Source organism: Littorina saxatilis, linkage group LG2 (assembly GCF_037325665.1).
Source record: "Littorina saxatilis isolate snail1 linkage group LG2, US_GU_Lsax_2.0, whole genome shotgun sequence".
In the NCBI taxonomy this organism is placed as follows: Eukaryota; Metazoa; Mollusca; class Gastropoda; order Littorinimorpha; family Littorinidae; genus Littorina; species Littorina saxatilis.
The window spans coordinates 8,729,448-8,751,320 of record NC_090246.1 but is presented as its reverse complement, the minus strand read 5'-3'; the positions used below and the strand labels follow the sequence as shown (position 1 = coordinate 8,751,320).

At 42.4% G+C, this 21,873-nt stretch overlaps 1 protein-coding gene and 1 long non-coding RNA gene across 2 annotated transcripts in view; both read right to left on the bottom strand.

Annotated features, from left to right (window-relative positions):
- Nucleotides 1-18,653, bottom strand: part of LOC138958117 (voltage-dependent calcium channel gamma-5 subunit-like) — a 121,328-nt gene extending 102,675 nt beyond the window's left edge. The window contains exon 1 of the mRNA XM_070329187.1: nt 18,391-18,653. Within this exon, the coding sequence (XP_070185288.1) occupies nt 18,391-18,629 (239 nt within the window). The 5' untranslated portion in view covers nt 18,630-18,653. The remainder of the gene's footprint in view (nt 1-18,390) is intronic.
- On the bottom strand, nt 162-8,937 carry LOC138958124 (uncharacterized). The gene is made up of 6 exons (XR_011453312.1): nt 8,165-8,937; nt 7,510-7,578; nt 6,274-6,367; nt 5,130-5,300; nt 4,577-4,676; nt 162-1,589 (listed from the first exon to the last, which is right to left on the bottom strand). It is a non-coding gene; the product is annotated as an uncharacterized lncRNA (long non-coding RNA).
- Nucleotides 18,654-21,873: the final 3,220 nt, after the last annotated feature.

Genomic DNA, 21,873 nt, shown 5'->3' with positions numbered 1-21,873 from the left:
CCATAAGTGTTTTAGAGTAATGCTCAGCCCCAAAAATAGTAATCCTGGTACAAAAATAGTAATCATCCAGCATTCGTCGCCAATTACAACGCACATGACAACTGTGTCTGCGAAACGCAATCATGCACATATATCCATCATTCACAAACAAAACACATCAGTCAGTTTTTGTAGTCATCATAATGTCAAAGAAGATTACATCAAAAGCACATGCATCACTGATTCTTTTTCTTTTGCTCGTAGTAGGCCTTTTTCAGTGTGTCAAGCGCTTCTCTACTGTACTTGCGCTTGCTGAAGGTACTGAACTTGTCAAATTCAGGTGCACGGAGCCCCTGGGGCTTTTAGTCATACCTCAGGCAGCTATCTATTAGAAGAACTACCAAGTTTCATTGACTTGCACCCAAAGAGTCAAGAACTGCGATTTTTTTACGAATCAATTTCGTACTCGGACCCGGCTGGTCTTGACCTATTTTTGGATCTAAATTTAGATCAGGTAGATCACCACATCATGCACAAAAAGACACGTCACTAGCAAACTATGTCAGACATCATCATGAGTTTGTATAAAACAAAATGGAGGCCGGAATCACTCAGTTGAATCGAACTCCGACCAAACACCACGTAATAACTAGGTTAATTTATGCACTCGCGTGAACAAGAAACTGTCGAGCTTCACAGATGTCGTCGTTGGGTAGTTTTACTACCATAGGAGGATTTTTGAACTGTAAATGCACTCAGCTGCAACAAAAACGCAAAACGAAGGCTGTAAGCTGCACTGTGCCTTTAAGTAGCTCAACACAATGATCGCAGCCCATAGTGCTAACACAGTTTGGAAGGTCAAGGTTTTATAGTATGCTTCACTAACGGGATCTTATAAAAAAAGCTAAAACATTTACCACTGAAGAAAAACCATCTCTGAACAATTCAAAATTGTCACACTACTAGTTTTACATTTTAAGGATCTTGCCTAGTGCACATCTTTTTATTATGAAACATTTGTATTGTAAACTAAAGAAAACACAATGTCTTGTGATCTGTAAATGTTCTTAATACAGGGAACTTTATACATTGTTCAAGTGAAGTACTGTACAGCCTATTTAGCTTGTTCATTTTCTCCCTATAATCTGCTACAATTCAATAAACTGCTGTAAACTTGTGTGCCCTTAAAGTAGATTTATGTCCTTCTGTGTGGGCACCTTCTTCTTCTTCTTCCTCTTCAGTGTTCAGTGTTTGCATTTGGATGTGTGCTCTCTGGCCAAGTCTTGTTGCACAGGGGTACGGGTGGCAAGAAAAGGCCACCCTCTCAGAACGTGTTGCAGAGTCTGTTCTTCCTACCCTAGCCACAGTCGCACGCTGTAGGTGCAAAACCTATCCTTTTGATGTGTACCTTCAGACAGCAGTGTTCTGTGCAAAGGCGAAAGATGGCTGTCTGTTCTGCGTGAGTAAGATGGGGCTATGGTCTTGAATGAGCTGGTAGCTGTCTGTCTTTAAAAAAAAAAAAAAATAGACATCAAAGAAGCTGCAGCACCAGCCAAGTGTTGACTGTTTTCTTTATGCGTAACCTGGTCCTGGCAGTAGCTGTTGTCCATCTGTAAACAAGCAAGATCATTATTATAATATATTGATGGTGTATTTGTTTTACCCAAAAGACGATTAAAATAACATTTAATTTTTGTTTTAGTTATGTGGCATACATGCAGTGGAACGATCATATCTTGTGATATCTTCCCTCTGAGAAAAAAACTACTATTCAAAATGTACTTTTACATACTTTTTTGTTAACTTAGGCTTTTGAAGATCCACATCCAATCCTGCCACAATGTAGGCACAATCATAGGCTAAAATTGTCAGGGTTATTTACCATCGAACTGTCCTCAACATTCTATGCTGACACACACACATGCACACACACACTGGCACAGACACATAACTTGACTTCACTTAGGAAGGTTATGTGATGCTTAAATCATTTGTCTTGCCACTAGTTCATCACAAGTAACCACTGTGTTTATTGCTGGTATGTGCTTAAATGGAGGGATAGTCTTATCCCATGGTAAAACATTTTTTTTTTTTAAAAGCCTGGCAGGTGATGTGAGATGTGAGCCAAACTGTGTTCACGAAAAGCAGCCGGCCTTTAATAACACAAAGCTGCCTCTGTACACAATTCTGCTTTTACACATGCTATCCCTTAACTTGGATTCACACCAAAAATCAAGCCTGGTTTCATAGGAAACAGTCAGAATGTTGATTCAGCATTTAGAATGATAATCTTATTTCATGTACACGCCTTGGCAAATCTGACAATTAAGTAAGCAGAAGTTTTCTTCACGGGACGGATTTGCTCATTTTATTATGTAGCAATGCACTTCACTTGGTCACATACACCCCCCCCCCTCTGTGCACAGTGATAGTTTTAAACAAGGAATTCTGTAAACACAGGGGTGGTCAAATACACCCCCCCCCTTCCCTCTGTGCACAGTGATAGTTTTAAACAAGGAATTCTGTAAACACAGGGGTGGTCAAATACACCCCCCCCCCCTTCCCTCTGTGCACAGTGATAGTTTTAAACAAGGAATTCTGTAAACACAGGGGTGGTCAAATACACCCCACCCCCCCCCCCCCTTCCCTCTGTGCACAGTGATAGTTTTAAACAAGGAATTCTGTAAACACAGGGGTGGTCAAATACACCCCCCCCTTCCCTCTGTGCACAGTGATAGTTTTAAACAAGGAATTCTGTAAACACAGGGGTGGTCAAATACACCCCCCCCCCTTTCCCTCTGTGCACAGTGATAGTTTTAAACAAGGAATTCTGTAAACACAGGGGTGGTCAAATACACCCCCCCCCTTCCCTCTGTGCACAGTGATAGTTTTAAACAAGGAATTCTGCTGTAAACACAGGGGTGGTCAAATCCACCCCCCCCCCTTCTCTCTGTGCACAGTGATAGTTTTAAACAAGGAATTCTGTAAACACAGGGGTGGTCAAATACACCCCCCCCCTTCCCTCTGTGAACAGTGATAGTTTTAAACAAGGAATTCTGTAAACACAGGGGTGGGACTCTCTTGTGATGAAAAAGGAGGAAATCCCTTTTTTTCCAGGGGGTTCGGGGGCATGTTACCCCGAATTTTGGTTAAATGGTACATTAAAATCTGTGCAATCTGACAAAAAAGACATTCTCCACACTCCCCAACCTCCCCCCCCCCCCCTCAAAATTACTATTAGTTATCAGGAGTTTTCAGTCAGCACAATTTAACTCTCAAGCCTCCAGTGTTCTGTTTCATCTCCACGTCACTCCAAATCATTCAGTCAACAAGTCATAGATATTGTAATGAAATGTGACGCGGAAAAATAGATTACTCCAGCAGAATTCGTAAGTTGTGTCCGCGGAAATCCGCGGAAAAGTCCCACCCCTGAAACAGCACTGCATGGTGCCTTTTCCAGAAATAAATTCATCAAAAAATGTCAACTCACAACAGCAAGAGTCAGTGTGTCGATTGTTCATATGTGACAAAGTTGAGGGATGAGCTTATCCTATCTTAAAGCCTGGCCAGAACTGAGACGGTGACGAGAAGTAGTGTGCCTATAATGACACAATGCTTTCTTCGTAACCAATTAGATTCAACATCTCAGATCTGGTCAGGCCTATACAAATGCCATCTCTCAACTTGGTCCATACAAAAATCATGAACCTGGCTTAATTCTGTACAGAGTGGGAATTTGTTTTTCTCTTTTTCGAAATCCAAAATAAGCAAAATCAGGTCTTAAAATCAATCAATCAATATGAGGTTTATATCGCGCGTATTCCGTGGGTACAGTTCTAAGAGCAGGGATTTATTTTATCTTTTTATTTTATGCAATTTATATCGTGCACATATTCAAGGCGCAGGGATTTATTTATGCCGTGTGAGATGGATTTTTTTTTACACAATACATCACGCATTCACATCGGCCAGAAGATCGCAGCCATTTCAGCGCATATCCTACTTTTCACGGCCTATTATTCCAAGTCACACGGGTATTTTGGTGGACATTTTTATCTATGCCTATACAATTTTGCCAGGAAAGACCCTTTTGTCAATCGTGAGATCTTTAACGTGCACACCCCAATGTAGTGTACATGAAGGGACCTCGGTTTTTCGTCTCATCCGAAAGACTAGCACTTGAACCCACCACCTAGGTTAGGGAAGGTGGGAGAAAATTGCTAACGCCCTGACCCAGGGTCGAACTCGCAATTCAACCTCTCGCTTCCGAGCGCAATTGCGTTACCACTCGGCCACCCAGTCCAAGTCCAAATGGAGCAAGTCTTAAAATGGGAGTGAATTTACAGATGTTATGAACAAGAAGTCTGCGAAAACAGGGTCATTAATAGGAAGGAGTCTTAGATTGGGGTGTCTTAAAAGGGGCAGGGGTGGAGGCCACTGTAATGACCATGAAATAATCAAAATAATACTATCAGTCATCTTATTCTCTACCAAATTTCTAGAGGTCAAGACAATGATACAGATTATTTACTTGTGTCACTGTTAGTGTCATTCTATGAATAACAGACCGATAGAAAGAGAGCTCTGTGTCTTGTACCTGGGTTCGTGCTCAGTTGCTTGAAAATTGACTTGTCAGAGGTTCTTCTTCAGCCTTACACCAGCCTACAGCGGTAGCTTCTACTTCACCAAACTTTGTTCTGAAACAAAACAAATAAAACACATCTTCAGGGTAAAGCATATGTATCAAATCATGATCACACAATTAAACCTTCTTCTTTGGTCAGTACTATTGAAGATTTGTTAATTGTTTCTTGTTCACAAAAGCACTAATCAAAAAATTGCTCCAGGGGCTTGCAACGCAGTACAATATATTACCTTACTGGGAGAATGCAAGTTTCCAGTACAAAGGACTTAACATTTCTTACATACTGCTTGACTAAAATCTTTACAAACATTGACTATATTCTATACAAGAAACACTTAACAAGGGTAAAAGGAGAAACAGAATCCGTTAGTCGCCTCTTACGACATGCTGGGGGGCATCGGGTAAATTCTTCCCCCTAACCCGCGGGGGGTTGTACAAGATAATGAAATAGAGTGAATTTTGAAGTGCATTCATAATTAAAGCCCAATCATGTGGTTTAACCTACCTAGTCTTGAAAAGCCTGTCCGAGGAAACAGATCAAGCACCCTTCCGCAGACCTTCCTGACGGAAGAGTCTTGGTTGTAACCGCTCACTTTCTAAAGTAGTCCATAAGCAGTTCCACGTGCCTATGTTATCACTGTAACCAGCTCCTTTGTGTACCTGTGATCTGGATGAGCTGCAACACATAAAACTTTCATATGAACACTATGTCAAGTATACCAGTTAGCATCCATCAAACACTGACTGACTGAGGAGCATCACAAGATCTGTTCTAAGGAGGTAACAACTATTGTCACAAAGTGTTTATGATACAGCTGCAGGCACATGGCACTGAGTGGTCAATTGGTGAGGGGGGGGGGGGGCAGAAGTTCTGCTCAGTCTTGTCTGCTGATACTACACTTTGTGGTGGTGTAAGGCAGGGAATCACACCCCAACCACTGGCCCCGCCCACCTGGTGTCGAGTGCCTGTGGATACATCAGTCCCAGTCATGGCTGGCCCCCGGTTGACAACTGCCATGTACGTCATGTACGGGTACATTTACTTTGCAGTACAGATTAGTTTTCAATAGCAATGACATCATGGACGCACACCTGCCCAACGCAGACAAGGACAGCAAAATCAGGGACCAAACGTGATAAAGAGTAACTAATCGTCACAAACATCAAAATGCTTTGCATTTCTTGACCAGATAACAATCATTTCTGGGCAATTGAAGATTATTATTCCACCTACAGGCTATCACCCCCATGGCTGTTACTTGTAACACATTTCATTTCTTAAAATATGTTTTGTAAAGTAATACTGTAGTTAATAGATTTCTCTGAAAGGCACATTCCTTCTCATGAAAACAATTTGGCTCACCGTCTAAGATCTGGTCAGGCTTTAAAATGGGATAAGACATGATCTCTTAACTTGTTCACATACCCACAATGAACGGTCTGGTTGCTCTCTGCGCCAAGTGCGATTGTGTTATGAATAAATGCTGTAAAAGCTACAACTGTACTGGCTCATTTATAAAAAAAATCACAAAATGTCATTTCACCACAGCAAGCAAACAGTGTGTTTATTTCTGGTATAGAACAGACACACACATACACACACACACACACATACACCAAAGCAACACAAAAGCCCAAAACATGCCTACCATCTAAATGAGGAATCCAGTTCCAACTGTCTTCTGCCAATATAACACTGCCAGAGACACCATGGTGTAGAAAGTCAGTTTAAAGAGAGACTACCTGAAAGAAAAATGATACAATAATAATAAAACATCCAGTGCAATAGACATACTTGCTTGTTAAAGGCTTACTTTACCATGTAAAAACATTTTGCTTCACAGTCTCAGATCTTGTCAGGCTTTTACTTGGGATAAGATCATCCCTCTACTTGGACGAATAGCAACATAGATCAGCTTGAATGCTCTCTGTGCAGAGTGGTTTTTGTTTGTTTGTTAAAGAATTAGTTTTGTTAACAACACTGGTACCTTTTTGTGAAAATATTTCATCACACATTTTAACTCACCACAGCAAGCAGTCACTGAATATATAATTTTTTGTATGTGGCCAAGATGAGGGATTCCATGTTAAAGCATAGCCACATTATACTGTAGTGACAAGGCAAGTGGGCCTTTAAATTGTAAACTGATATATTGTGCATTTTGACTTCTTCATAAATTATAACCCTGATGCAGGCAGTCATCAGTACATGTAGTGGTTTAGTCCCTTGAATGAGAAAAGAATGACTTTGCAAGAAAGAAACTTGGAGTCAAAGTCAAAATACCCTTTAATTTTAAATTACAAACTATAGATTCCACAGGGTTTGAAGTTAGAAAGCTCTGAAAATAACTCTGCTATTTGAAATTGACTAATAGTATTAACTTATACCGCCATACATGATACACATGTACAGACAAATGAACTAAGGCTTGTGAAGATCCATAATCCTGCTACACAAAGACACAATCATTCAGAGGTTGAAATTGCCAGGGTCATTTTCCATCCCCATGTAGCCTGGATTTAATTACTGGCATGTTTTTCAGTTAAAGAGATGTGTCACTCAGAATGACAGGAGATGGTTCACTCAATGCAGAGCATAATATAACATTGATTTCTTCATGCCATCTGATTTGCAGTTGAATTCACAGGGCGAGAAAAATTCTAGACTGTCCTCAACATTCTATGCTGACTGTAAATTGTAATTATATAATACATCCACCCTAGCTAACTGGTACACTAATCACTTGCTCTGGCTTACTTCTTTTTCCAACATAATAAATCTGTTATTTGTACTTTAGCCTTTTGTGGTAAAATATTCTCATTACCACCAGTTGCACTCACAAGCTATTGCACTAGTGTATTTTGGAAATGATCAAAGGACTTACTTGTGTTCTACAACAGCACCATGTCAGTGTTGCGGGAAGAATGAGGCAGGGCTTGGTAATAACTGAGACCTGCAAGTAAACAGAACATATTTAGAATCCCAGCATGTGTTATAATTTGTGTATATTTATATTATAAGGTCTTACATTGCAATAACAAACACACACACACACATGCACACACTCATTCAATGTGCTCTATGTGCTAAGAATAAGAGTGATTGTTTAATGAATTAACGCTGAAGAAGCTACTAGTTGCTTAAACACATTCATAGCAAAATGTCACTTGATCACCACATCAAGCACACTGTATCTTCATTTCTGGTTGTATACATTGTATGCAAGTGGAGGGATGATCTTATTCCATGTAAAATCCTAGCTCAGCTGATCTCTCTCAACTTGGATTCATACCAAAAATCAGGAGCCTGGGTGTTTCTGTTCAGTGGGCATTTCCCTATTTGTTTTATTTGAATGCATTTCTTAAAAAGAACACTTCCTCTGCATAGCCGTCAGGATGTTGGTTCCACCTTTAGGAATGTGTCTTAGTGGACGGACAATCTTATTCCATGTACATGTTCCATTCCTTCGTGCATTATGTGATTCTACTGTATTTTAGTCATAAACAATGACCTTCATTCTAATAAGAAGAGACTATTACCTTTCACCTCGGACGTGTCAACTCATATTTTGCCGCTGAGTCGGTGGACAGTTGCTGGAAACCGAGTCCGTCGTCACACTTCGGGCTTTGGCAACTAAGTTCACTTTGCGGGTCTTTCCCCTTGTAACACCATACTTGTTCGATCACAGTTTCTTTGTTCATCGGCCGAAGCAGGCCCCTCCTTCGCTCCCGTCTCGGCCACAGTTTCCTCAGTGCAGTCGCTGAGTCGGGCATGAGAGCCCGCCCTTCAACGCACTCTCCCCTGTACCGCATAGTTTTAAACCTCCCCACCTTTTTAATCTCCCTGTTTGCCGGAGCTAACCACTATCGGTAACAGTGACTCAACCGCAGGACTCTGAGACGTTCGCAAGAACCCAGTCCTCTTCGGAAGAAGATGATGATCAAAGATGCATTGCCGACGCCGGCCATGTTGAATTAGTGAAAACCGAAACGTGGAAGCGAAACTAACTTATCTTCGGGAATCAATTAGGAAAACTATATGTGTAGTAGGTAGAAAAATGGCATTTAATGAGACAGATAAAACTCGGATCAAATGAGAAAGAAAGAACTATCCAAACTTGCAAGCACAGCCGCGGTAGTCCTAAGTACGTACTGAAGTTCCCGATCCATGTTTTAGTCTAACCAGCGCTGTCTCTAGTCTATAGATGCGCAACAGGATAAGAGATACCCTGAGGTTATAAGTGATACTCCCACATACGTTGCACAAGCATAGTTTAACGTTACCTTATGTACGGTCCAACCGGTGTGCAATGGGTGGAGAGAGATGGAGAGAGAGAGAGAGAGAGAGAGAGAGAGAGACAGAGAGAAAGAGACAGAGAGAGAGACAGAGAGAGAGAGAGAGAGACAGAGAGAGAGAGAGAAAGAGAGAGAGAGAGAGAGAGAGAGAGAGACATACAGACAGACAGACAGGCAGACAGACAGACAGGCAGGCAGACAGACAGACAGACAGACAGACAGACAGACAGACAGACAGACAGAAACAGACACAGAATTACCAGTGCGGAGAAGATTGGCCAACTTGAAGACTTCATTCGGGAAACATGACTAGTTTCTCAATCAGGCTATTCTTACCGTACCGTCTCCTCGTACTACCAATAAGACACTTTCAAGCTAAGTCTTTTTCTGGACTATCGGGTGGCGGTACGTTTCTTTCTCGTATTCTCTCAGAAGTCTGGACCATCTGTCGACATCACCCGTGTAATCTTCTGTCTTGATCCCAGGGGCTCCTTGTCCCATACATCTTGCCCAGCGATGGTGCAATTTTCCTTTAAAGGTACCCTACTCCCCGTGCATAGAATGATCATCTTGTAGGTCGCCACATATCTGTCCAGGGCCGGTATGCAGGGCCGAGGTGCACGAGAAAGTTTCCAACCGGGTGGAAGCTATAGCCGCGATGTTGGATTGGTTGAAATTGAGATTTGTTTTGATTTCAATGAACCAGACCCGCGTTTGGGTGGCACCCACTTTCGGCACGTGTACCTCAACCCAGGAGTCGATTTGTAGAGACTTTTGTATGGGATAAACTGCAGTGAGAGTACAGTGTATCACGGACTGAAGTCTCTGATGTCTTGTATATACCGAGCCTGGGCTTCTTCTACCTGGGATTGAAGCTTCGTTCCACTTGGCCACATTCCAAACATCTACTGCCTGGCTGCATCATACGCCGAGTGGACACATTTTGCTTCTTTGATTTTGTAACTGCCACCCTAGTGCTAGGCGCAGACACAGAGGACACTAGGTTGGTTGGACCTGGATTCAATATATATATATATCGGTCAAAATGTCCTGGCCGCAACAACTTGTTGTTGAGTCAGAACGATGTGTCACATCAAACAAAAATATGAGTAAATGACCGAAGACCGAGGCCTAGGGAACAACACTGTCAACCGTGTGATTCTGAGAAAGGTATTCAGAAAAAGCCACCGTTCTGGACAGAAAGCAGCCAGGCTGTTGATCTTTAGCGGTTTGTCCAAGCGGAAGGATCCTCTTATCCAATGGAAACTCCAGAACAGACCTAGGCTGATTTCCAAAATGACAATATAGACGGGAAGAGGGGCATCTTTCAAATGGAAGGATGCTCATACTCCACGTTAAAGCACTGACCGATTGGTGGAGGTGTACATGGCGGAAGGGTACTCTCATCCAATGGAAAATCCAGGACTGACCTAGGGCGATTTCCAAGATAATAATATGCACGGGGAGAGATGTAACTTTAAAGTGGAAGGATGCTCTCATCCAATGGAAAATCCAGGACAAACCTAGGGTGATTTCCAAAATGATAGTTTACGGAAAGAGGTGTATCTTTAAAGAGGAAGGATGCTCATTTCTCACGTTAAAGCACTGACAGATTGGTGGAGGTGCACATATGCACGTTTAGAAATGAATCTCCCAGATCTCTCGAGCTTTTTGGAGCGTCACACATTGTGGCTGATCGTCCCTTTCACAGTGCCGTACTCTGTCCTGGGGACAAATCAGAAAGCCAGACGCTTCATTACCATAACCTTGACGTCTTCATTTGCTGTGATATGTTTTTCATCATCTTCCATCTGGTTCTCCTTCTCAAATGACGTTTGGGTGTGAGTAAGGATTTTTCTTTATCCGACAGAGCCTTCATTTGCATTGCCAAGTAGATGTCTTGTTATACTGGTTGTTTGATTATTGAAGACCAACGACATCGGCCAGCCGACTGTCACGGACGATTTACAACAAGAAGAACAAGAAGAACAAGAACAAGAATTCTTTCCGCCATATTGCATAAAAGCCATTGGTATTTGTCCTGGTGTGGATAGCATACATACATTGTTTACACCCATACATTGTTTACACCCATACATTGTTTACACCCATACATTGCTTACACCCATACATTGTTTACACCCATACATTGCTTACACCCATACATTGTTTACACCCATACATTGTTTACACCCATACATTGCTTACACTTTAACTTCAAGCGTGCGAATTCCGGTACTCAAATCTGGAAAAGCTCGAAAACGCGTACACGAATCTTCGTGAGCAGGGGTGAGGGGTTGCAAAGTAGGACGGAATCGAAAGCACAGACTGTGCATGGATACAGTCATTGGAGTCTGCAGAGAGTTCACAACACCGCGTTTGAAACATGTGTAACTTATCGTTCAAGAACTAATTGTAAGGTATTCTTAGTGTTTCGTGACATAATTACAGACCCCAAACCGAGCTGTGTGGCTTATTGTGTGATCTGCGACCGTCTTGCGGCCACCAATGTTCTTTTAAGATCAATCGTGATGAAAAGCACGATGACGGTCAGTAAAAAAACAAAAACACTCTTGCTGGAAGAACTAAAGTGCACATGGCATTTACATTCTCACGGAACATAATCTCACTGTGACCTTTCGTGGTACAAGAAGTGTGTGATGTTAAATGTTTACTGCATGTGTAAAGCAAAATACGAAATGCGTGTGAGGTGAAGTACTCACTCATAAGCGAAAAACTAAATGTGTATGAGATTCCCAATTGTGCAAAGAAAATTGTTTTTCTTGCGTTAGAATTTAAAGGAAGGAAGGTAAAATAGGTTCTGGTTACACGGTACCAATACTGTTATTTGTGTTCTCCTAAACTGAAGCGTTGTTTGCATTGCTCTGCTCCTAGGAATGAATCTTCTCCTTCCGATTAAAAGGCCGACGTCGGCTGTGATTTACAAGACACAGTTGCCTTAAATGAATTGGAGTGAATATCAGGTTTTGTTTTTGTTCTTTTATTTTCGAAGATGCATATAGCATAGTCTTGTATGACTGATGTTGTTTGATGTTGTTGTCTGATGTTGTTGTAATGTTACATATGTACCAAAAAGAAGTAAAAACATGTTAAAAAAAACAAATCAGTTTTGACTCACTGTTGGTTGGTCGGTCATCGGAAAACGAGAGGTGTCGCCACTTGGAGTTTATAGCTACAGCGTGAGATGCATCCGTGCAAAAAAACCAAAAAACGTTCGTAAGATGGGATGTGTCGTTATTGGGAGGGGTCGGAATTGGAGATTTCACTGATGTCTATACGGGAAGGAAGGCACCTTTAATATGAACATTTGCATTTCAGATCTATGATAACAGGATAGGGAAGTAGCGACCCACGCTTGAAGGTCAACCGCAACATATACCATTAACAATCTGGGAGAACTTGAAAAGGATATTGATTCTTTTCTCGTATCAAAGCAATGCAAACAAGGCCTTTTATAACGGCAACAAAGATATTCGACCCTATTGGACGGAAAATATGTTAACTTCCTTTCTTCACACAGTAACAAAAGAAAGTGGAACACGTTTGTTTTTTTCGAGAAGAAATGAATCTTTTGAAAATATTAAACGGGAGCAGGTGTTTGCGCAGAAATGTGTCTTTCAGTGCACCAACCTCTTAAGAGTTCTTCGCTTTGCTGCGAATGCGATCGTGAGAAGTGCCCAAAATAATGGCAAAGAGGTGCTTTACTTTGACGTCTCTGGCTGCATTACTCTGGCGCAGAAAGAGAAGAAGAAGAAAGAAAGAAGTTGTGCTAACCTATTAAAGACAGCGCAGTTCCTCTTTTGGGAATATAAACACACACACGTATGCAAGTACGCACGCAAGCACTCACGCAAGCACGCACGCACGCACTGTTTTTGGATTCCCCAAAAGTGCACAAATATATATTCCTGTAGACAAACGTGCCCTGGTTTAAAGCTACGCGTACGTCCCTGATCATATAGACCATCTTGTGAATCACACCAGACCTCTTCAGCTTTTAGCATTGAATTAGAGCATCCACCCACTCAGATAAAAACACACACTATTTACTGACTGAGTGCTTTCTGTGCCAGAGTGGGCATTCTCTCTGATGACACCCAAGTCAACATGCCAAATTCGTTTGGCCTAAAAGTTCCGTATTGTGCCCTGAAAGCAGCCAGGCCGTGTTTTTTTGGTTGGCGGCGGGTGAGAAAAAAAAGAAGAGAAGAAATTTAGACGATGGAGAACAAAGAGGATGGAAAAGGACAAAGAAGGAGGGGAGAAAGAAGGAGGGGAAGGATGATGATGATGATGATGTTGTTGTTGTTGTTGTTGTTGTTGTTGTTGTTGTTGTTGTTGATGATGATGATGATGATGATGATGATGATGACGACGATGATGTTGTTGTTGATGATGATGATGATGATGAGAATGATGATGATGACGACGACGACGATGATGATAATGATGACGATGATGATGACGATGACGACGACGATAACGACGAAAACGACGACGACAACGACGACGACGACGATGATGATGATGATGATGATGATGATGTGGAAGAAGAGAAAGAGGAAAAGGAGATGGAAGAGGAAAAGCTCTACAAAATGAACGGAGAGCACGTGAAAACAAACAAACAAACAAACAAACAAACAAACAAACAAACAACAACAACAACAACAACAACAACAACAACAACAACAACAACAACAACAACAACAACAACAACAACTGAGAGTTAAACCTGTGTGTTTATCATCCTTCCCACTACTCCTGAATGAGAAATAAGATAGTAACAGCTTCTGGGCGTCTTTTGTGCTTCCAGTTCTTCTTCTTCTTCTGCGTTCGATAGGTGTGCTTCCAGTGAAGGTCATGCGCTTTTTATGCTGCGCAGAACACTAAAAGTCCACCACCGCCTTCCTCCCTCTCGGGAGGTATTGTGATAAAAGTCGGATGCAAGGAAACGGCCTATAAAAAGGGAGCGAGAAGAGACAAATCGGTGCAAAGTACACCTCTGAGAGAGAGATTATAGGTTTGCTCTTAGCTAACCCAGGACAAAAGAAAATCATATAATGTGCCTCAAACACACGCCCGCAGGCACGCATGCAGCCACGCACGCACGCACGCACGCACGCGCAAACGCACGCACGCACGCATAAACACACACATAAATACACACCAACACCCACCCCCCCCCCCACACACACACAGAAAGGAAGAACAATCGAGTAAGTTAGCACTTTCTTCTTGCTCCTTTTTATGTGCGTCTGCAGTAGACACAACACAAAATGTTTTGCTTTCTTTGGGACGAAGTGTTGACAATTCTACAAACCGTTATCCATTGGCGTGTTAGTGTGGCGTGAGCAAACGATGCGAACACCGTCGAAAAATCTTTGATATAACTTTTCTTAGACAGCGTGAAAAGCACGTCATGTCTAAAAATTCACCATGATTCTCTATCCTGAACTCCTTCCCCCCCCCCCCCCCCCCCCAGCCCCAATCACTCCCCCATCACGAGTAATACGCCATAGAAGTAAAACATCCGCAAAATGTGCACCAACTGTGATGACCTCAATAACATATTATTCTGAAGACCAGCCCAACAAGGTGAGAGGCGAGTTCTCCTGCGATTGACCTACTTTCCCCATTTCACAAGAACGCAAGAATTTTGAAGTGAGAGCTGGAATCTAATTTCGGTTCCAAAGCTAATCATGAATTGGAGAGAGAGAGAGAGAGAGAGAGAGAGAGAGAGAGAGAGAGAGAGAGAGAGAGAGAGAGAGAGAGAGGGAGAGAGAGGGAGAGTAAGAGAGAGAGAGAGAGAGAGAGAGAGAGAGAGAGAGAGAGAGAGAGAGAGAGAGAGAGAGAGAGAGAGAGAGAGAGAGAGAGAGAGAGAGAGCTCCCAACACCATACGAGGGTCAGCTAGCAATTTGTACAGATGTCAAATTCCCTGCAGGAGAAGCAATTTGAAAATGACAGCCATCACACTCAATAAAAGCTTTCTTGCAATATCCCAGATGCCACTGCATCTCCAGTTCTGCAGTTAACATAATTTAATATATGCAAGTATCCAGTGGCAACTGTGACCCTTCAAATCTCAGACGCAGTATATACTTTGGTACAAATAATATTACAAACAACAACGACGCCGTTCAGACTTGGCTATCTTCTTCTCCTGCGTTCATGGGCTGAAACTTCTACTTACACTCGGTTTTTTTCTGCCCGAGTGGGCTTTTATGTGTATTGACATTCCCCCCCCCCCCCCCCGTCCCCCTCCATTTAGACAGCCATACGCCGATTTTGTGGGATGCATGCTTGGTATTTCAGTGTTTCTATAACCCACCAAACTCTGCCATGGATTACAGGATCTTTTCCGTGCGCACTTGGTCTTATGCTTGCGTATACACACGAAGGGGAATAAGGCACTAGCAGGTCTGCACATAAGTTGACCTTGGAGATTTGTGACCCTCCACCACGGAATGAGTCGCATGTCACCTTTGCATGATTTTCATATGTTTACATTTTCATAAAGAGTTTGTTATGCTCTATCCAGTGGTGAAAACCGTTTTGGAAAAGAGCGAAAACTGTTTGAGTTTTTAGTCTGTGACTAAGGTAACCCTCACACTGTTACCAGACACTCCCCGGACTTATATTAAGCCTAGCGCAGAACCGCGCGAGGTGACATGCGACTCATTTCGTGGTGGAGGGTCACATTTGAAAAATCTCCACCCGTAACCCACCAGGTATATATATCGCTGCCGGGATTCGATCACCCATCCTTCCACTAGGCCATTGTGCTCGTCAAACTCGTCAATATTCGTGTACACTATATGGGGGTGTGCACGTTAAAGATCCCACGATTGACAAAAGGGTCTTTCCTGGCAAAATTGTATAGGCATAGATAAAAAATGTCCATCAAATACCCGTGTGACTTGGAATAAAGGCCGCGAAAGGTGAATGCTCGCCTAACAGGCTTGAGGTTTGCTGGTCGATGTGAATGCGTTATATATTGTGTGTAAAAAATGTTTGTTTGTCTGTCTGTCTGTACAAAAATTCCATTTCACACGGCAGAAATTAATATGTAAAGCGCGGAGAGCACAGTTAATTGTGGTTCGCGCTATATAAGCTCACCATAATAAAAACTTAGGGCAATGGCATACAAGCCGTTTCGCCTTTACGGTTACAGGGATACTCGAAAAAAGGTCTCAAATCGACCAATTAGCCACAAGGTTCGGTTTTGGGCAGTTCTCAATTTGCCCCACACAATGCTTGCCTTTGAATTAGTGTTTAGGTTATATAAAGGTTATATTATTCACATTTTAAACGGTGTGTTTGGGTTCTTTTTATTAACTGTAATTTTTCAATGCACTGTCTTTGTTTTCGTTTCCGTACTATTTTTCGCCCCTGTAAGCGCTTAATATGCACGCAATTGCAAGATTCACAAAATTGAGCACCTACATTCGAGCAGGTTTTGTCTGATAGCGTTTCGGAAGATTACCAACACTAAGTCTGTGAACGGAATCGAAACTACAACGCAGAAGAGCTTGCCAACGAGCTTGCCAACGAGCTTGCCAACGAAATAGTTCCACTTTTTACATTTATTAAGTTAGTAAGCGCAGATGTTTCAGTTTATAATTGCAGGTTTGTCTGGAGTACAGCACGGCGAATTTTCCTTTCTTCAGGTAACATTTGCCAGAAACCGCTCCAAAATGTCTTCTTCACGACTATATCTTTAAGGCGAAGAGCCCAAACCTGATCTCAAACCGACCGTGTATCATTGCCCTTTGAACCACCACAAACACGCACAGCAAAATCAGCCTCCAAAAGCAGTTTTCCCTTCAAGTGTTTTTGTTCTCTTCCTTTTGTTGGACACTCATCTGTACGTTGCCACCTCCTGTTTCGCTTTTTTCTATTTCTATTTTTTCTCTATTTCAGTGCCTCTCTCTCTCTCTCTCTCTCTCTCTCTCTCTCTCTCTCTCTCTCTCTCTCTCTCTCTCTTTATCTGTTTCATTTTCTTCCTTGTATTTCTCTCCCTCTCTTTTTTTAATTTTGTGTGTGGTATCTCGACAGCGCATTGCTCCCCTGGCTTTTAAAATGACATTGATAGAGAAGGCGGCGAAATATTTTGACGTAAGGAGAGGTATTAAGTTAAGAAAAATAATCGAAAATTAAGGACACAATAAGCGAATAAGAGCGAACTATTTTGACGAAAGGAAAGCTACTTGGTGAAGAATCAGAATCGTTAAGGACACATGAAAAAAAAATAAAAAGAATGTGGAGGGCTCAGAGGAAACATCCTCGCACCAAATGACGACGCCCGAACGAGAACGTCCAAGCTTTAGATATGTATGTTTGGTCGCTTTCTTTGCCTGTGCATGTATAGTTTGTTGGTTATGTTTGGTCGGTTTCTTTGCCTGTGCGTGTATAGTATGCTTGTCGATGTATGTATTGTAAAGCGCTAAGAGTAGATATTTTTCTAGAATAGCGCTATAAAAGTTTGCATTATTATTATTATTATTATTAAGAAGAAAGTCTTATGGAAAAGAATTTCAAATCTCATACGATAGCGGTAAGCCCAGTCAAATTCTTTTGGAGTACATTGTCAATTATTAAATATTCATTGACATTACTGGAAAGATACGCTCACGTGGTTGCACGTAAATCAAACGTAAATTAAAAACTGGAGAAAAAAAATATTGACAAAACAAAACGTTACGTTCACGTGAACGTTAAGTTTTGTTGTATCAATAATTAAACGTTCCAACAACATAAAAACAAAAACAAAAAACCAACTGTGCGTACTTTGTTTGTCCTTACTTGTTTTGCGTGCACTGTACGGAATAATGCACATTCACAAAATTCATAGAACGACCAACTCACAGATACATAGAAAGCTCACAGATGGCAAGAAATACATTGGCACAGTTACAGACCAAGTAAATACACGTACTCCCTCCATGTCAGAAGTGTAGTAGTGACACAACAAACTTGTTTTTAGAGGTAGAGAGAGAGAGAGAGAGAGAGAGAGAGAGAGAGAGAGAGAGAGAGAGAGAGAGAGAGAGAGAGAGGGAGGGACAGAGACAGAGACAGAGGGGGAAGGGAGGTAGGATAGGGATGAAAACATTCTTACTCGACTGTGAAAGGATGGCAGACAGGAAGTAACGGGACAAGCCAAGATGATGACAGAAAGACAGACAGACAGACAGACAGAAAGACGGACAGAAAGACATGTAAACACATATCCAGAAAGAAAGTAAGAAAGAAACACCAACCGAAAAAAGGATAGAAACAACAACATACACAAACACTCACACACACACAAACCAAACCAAAACAACAACACACACAAACCAAAACAACAACACACACAAAGCAAAACAAACTAACAAGCTCACATTAAACAACCAACCAAACAAACAAAGAATCGTCAGTCAGATAGAAAACTAAACACTCACGGTTATCCAACATGAGGTTTATGGTACAGACGTTCCACAGGCCCGACCTGAGATGAAGGATCACGCTCGTCTGCATATGAGACGTTTCCGTCAGGTTAAAGGTGGCCAGGTCTTCGTGGGACATCCTGTAAGGTTCCGTCATGAATAGCCAGTAGTCCGTACTCACAGCGAGCGCCAGAGTCACCAAGGTGAAGGCTCCGGCGAAAAGTGCGAAGCTCGTCAGCATAAACGTGGAACAGCGTGACGTCATCACTATTTGCTGGTTGTGACGTAAGTTGTGGGGTTCTGCTTGTGGAGGTGTTGGTTGAGGGTGAAGAGGGTGGCGGTGAGGGTTGTGGTGGTGGTGGTGGTGGTGGGGGGGGTGGTGTGATTTTAATTCTTGGAGAGAAACTCCGTGCATCGCGTGCTATCTCTGCTCAGCGTGGGTGGAGCTTTGCACCTGAAAACAGAAAAGAAAATGCAGGGGGTATTCACACTCTTCGTGGAATGGTTTTGGCGGACACAATCATTTTCAAAAGTCTTTGAGAAATGTTAGGTTATACTGAGCATCACCATTGTTCTTCTGATACAGAGCATCGTGGCTTACCGTAATGTATTTGCAACAACAACAACAACAACAACAACAACAACAACAACGAAGACGACATCAACAACGAAGACGACGACGACAATAATAGTAACAACAACAACAACAACAACAACAACAACAACAACAACAACAACAACAACAACAACAACAGTCAACTGACCAACAAAGCAATAAACCCAGAAACCTTTCCTGAAAATCTGAAAAAAAAGAAAGAAAGACAGACATAAATACACGAACAAAGCCTCTAGACAAGCAACAGCATGACGAAAGTTACGAACAAAGCCTCTAGACAAGCAACAGCATGACGAAAGTTACGAAGAAAGAAAGAAAGACAGAAAAAAAGACAGAACGTATGAAAGTCATCAAACAACCCTCATAAAATGTAGTAGCACACAGCATAACAACAGCGTCAAACCTACGTGGTTGCCACAACTTTCAAAAATAAAACAATAAACAATAAACATGAAAAACACAAATGAAGTGTAAAAAGAAAAGGGTCAGTGCGTCATAAACCAAACTGAATAGAAAAACAAAAACAAAAATGTCAATCATGACACTGTGACAGGGGAGGCTACCGCTCCTTTCACAGCAGACTCTGCACCCGAGTTGTTGGCCTTTAAGTCAACACCCGTGGTTTGTGAGATTCTGTTTGTGATGGGGTCTGGTGGTTTCCGATTGTCTGCATGTTCATGGAAACCTTCGGGTTTGCACAACAGTTTTTATAGGGCTAAGAAATTAGCCCTAACATTTTCAATCCTGTTTGATTGCACTTCGCTTCCCGAGGTGATCGTAGTGTTTCGGCACTCGGTTACATCACAGTAACGGAAAAGGACAACAGCAGGAAAAATGAAACTGTGAAACCCGACTGAAGGCCAGGGATAAAACGATCACCACAGTGATTAGGTTGCAGAGTTTAATGAAATAAGGATGGGATGCGTGTACACACACAGATCATACACAAAATCACACCCACCCACACACACATAATCGCGAGCGCAAACACAAACACACGCTTACGCGCACACACACACACACACACACACACACACACACACACACACACACACACACACACACACACACACACACACACACACACACAGATACACGAACACACACACACACGCACACACACACACACACACACACACACACACGCACGCACGTAAGCACGCACACGCACACACTTACATATACCACACACATACATAAACACACACACACACACACACACACACACACACACACACGATTACAAGCACGCACACACGCATGCACGCACGAACACACACGCATGCACCTCCCCCCCCACCCAAACAAACACACACACTTTTTTCTATACACACGATTAACTCGGAAGTTATTTCAGCTAGCATTTCCCCGATTGAGTGGCAGAATACTAGAATTTCAAATTAAGCCACATTCATACTTCGTCTTGGAACATTGGACACTTCGCTCGGTGGCACTTTCTGGCCGGAGAAAATAGATATTCGCAATCGCTGGACTGTTTCTTCCAGGAACGAAAACTGAAGGGTGCTGTCTCATTTTCGCGGTCAGTAGTATGACAGTGTATTTTGCTTTCAATGTTTCGCTAGACTCCATTAGGTTATACAGTGAAAGTCTGTGCTTGTCTTTATTACATCGGCAGACAGGGAGACAGATAAGCAGACCGAGAGACCGACAGGCAGACCGACAGGCAGACACACACACACACACACACGTACACACACGTACACACACATACACACACACGCGCACACACGCGCACAACCGTACACACACATATTTATATATATGCGCGCACATACATATAGATCACCACCCCCCCCCCCCCCCCGCCCCCGCCCCATCTCTTGCACCCAAGTCAGACATGTACACACGAAGTCAAAATCTAACGTCTATCTACCAACGTACATAATCAAATCAGAATCTAGCACACGTTTTCAGTCGTTCCATTTCCCACCAACAGTAATCGTATCTGACAGAATCAATCAAGCGAGCATCACGGCTCAACTCGAGTCGATTTCAATCGTTTCACAACACTGGACATCTACAACTGTCTCCGCCCTAGAGTAAGTTCTAACGGCTCAAGTACAGGCAAGATTTGCATAAATGTTTCTTCCTTCTCTTGTTAAGCATTGTGTCAACCACCATGGATTGGTCAAGATAGATTTGTAAGAGTAGCCTTTCGTTTAGACACACACCAAACAATTAACAACCCGACACTTATATATGCAGAGTGACGGGCGCAATAGCATAGTGGATAAGACTCCGGAAGGTCGTGGGTTCGAATCTTGGCCGCGCCTGGTGAGTTAACCGTGGAGATTTTCCGGATCTCCCAGGTCAAGTGATGTGCAGACCTGGTAGTGCTTTATCCCTCTTCGTGTGTACACGCAAACACAAGGCCATGTGCGCACGCAAAGGATCCTGTAATCCATGTCAGAGTTCGGTGGGTTCTAGAAACACGAAAATACCAAGCATGCATTCCCAGAAAACGACGTATGGCTGACTAAATATGGCAGTGTAAAAACGGTCATACGCTTAAAAGCCGTGGGAGTTTCAGCCCATGAACAAGAAGAAGAAATCTATGGAGAGTGTAATCACAGTAGCGAGTCCTGTTTCTCTGCCATTGTCAATAAGTGACAGGGTTAGACCAAGACAAGATATTGTAGTGTCCTACAGGCATAGGGTTAAATTCAGCTCGCAGTGTACACTCTTTTTGTCTGGAGGATTTTGGTGCTGCGAGCAGGATCGCACCTTGGGATATTATGCTCATTTTGTAATGTGTTAACACAGTCGCGAGTCCTCTTTTAATTTGAGTGTCAACAATGGGCACATTTACATTTGCTGTACATTTGAAAATATCAATTGCTTCCCCGCTGCAGTAAATTGTGCTTTTGAGGAC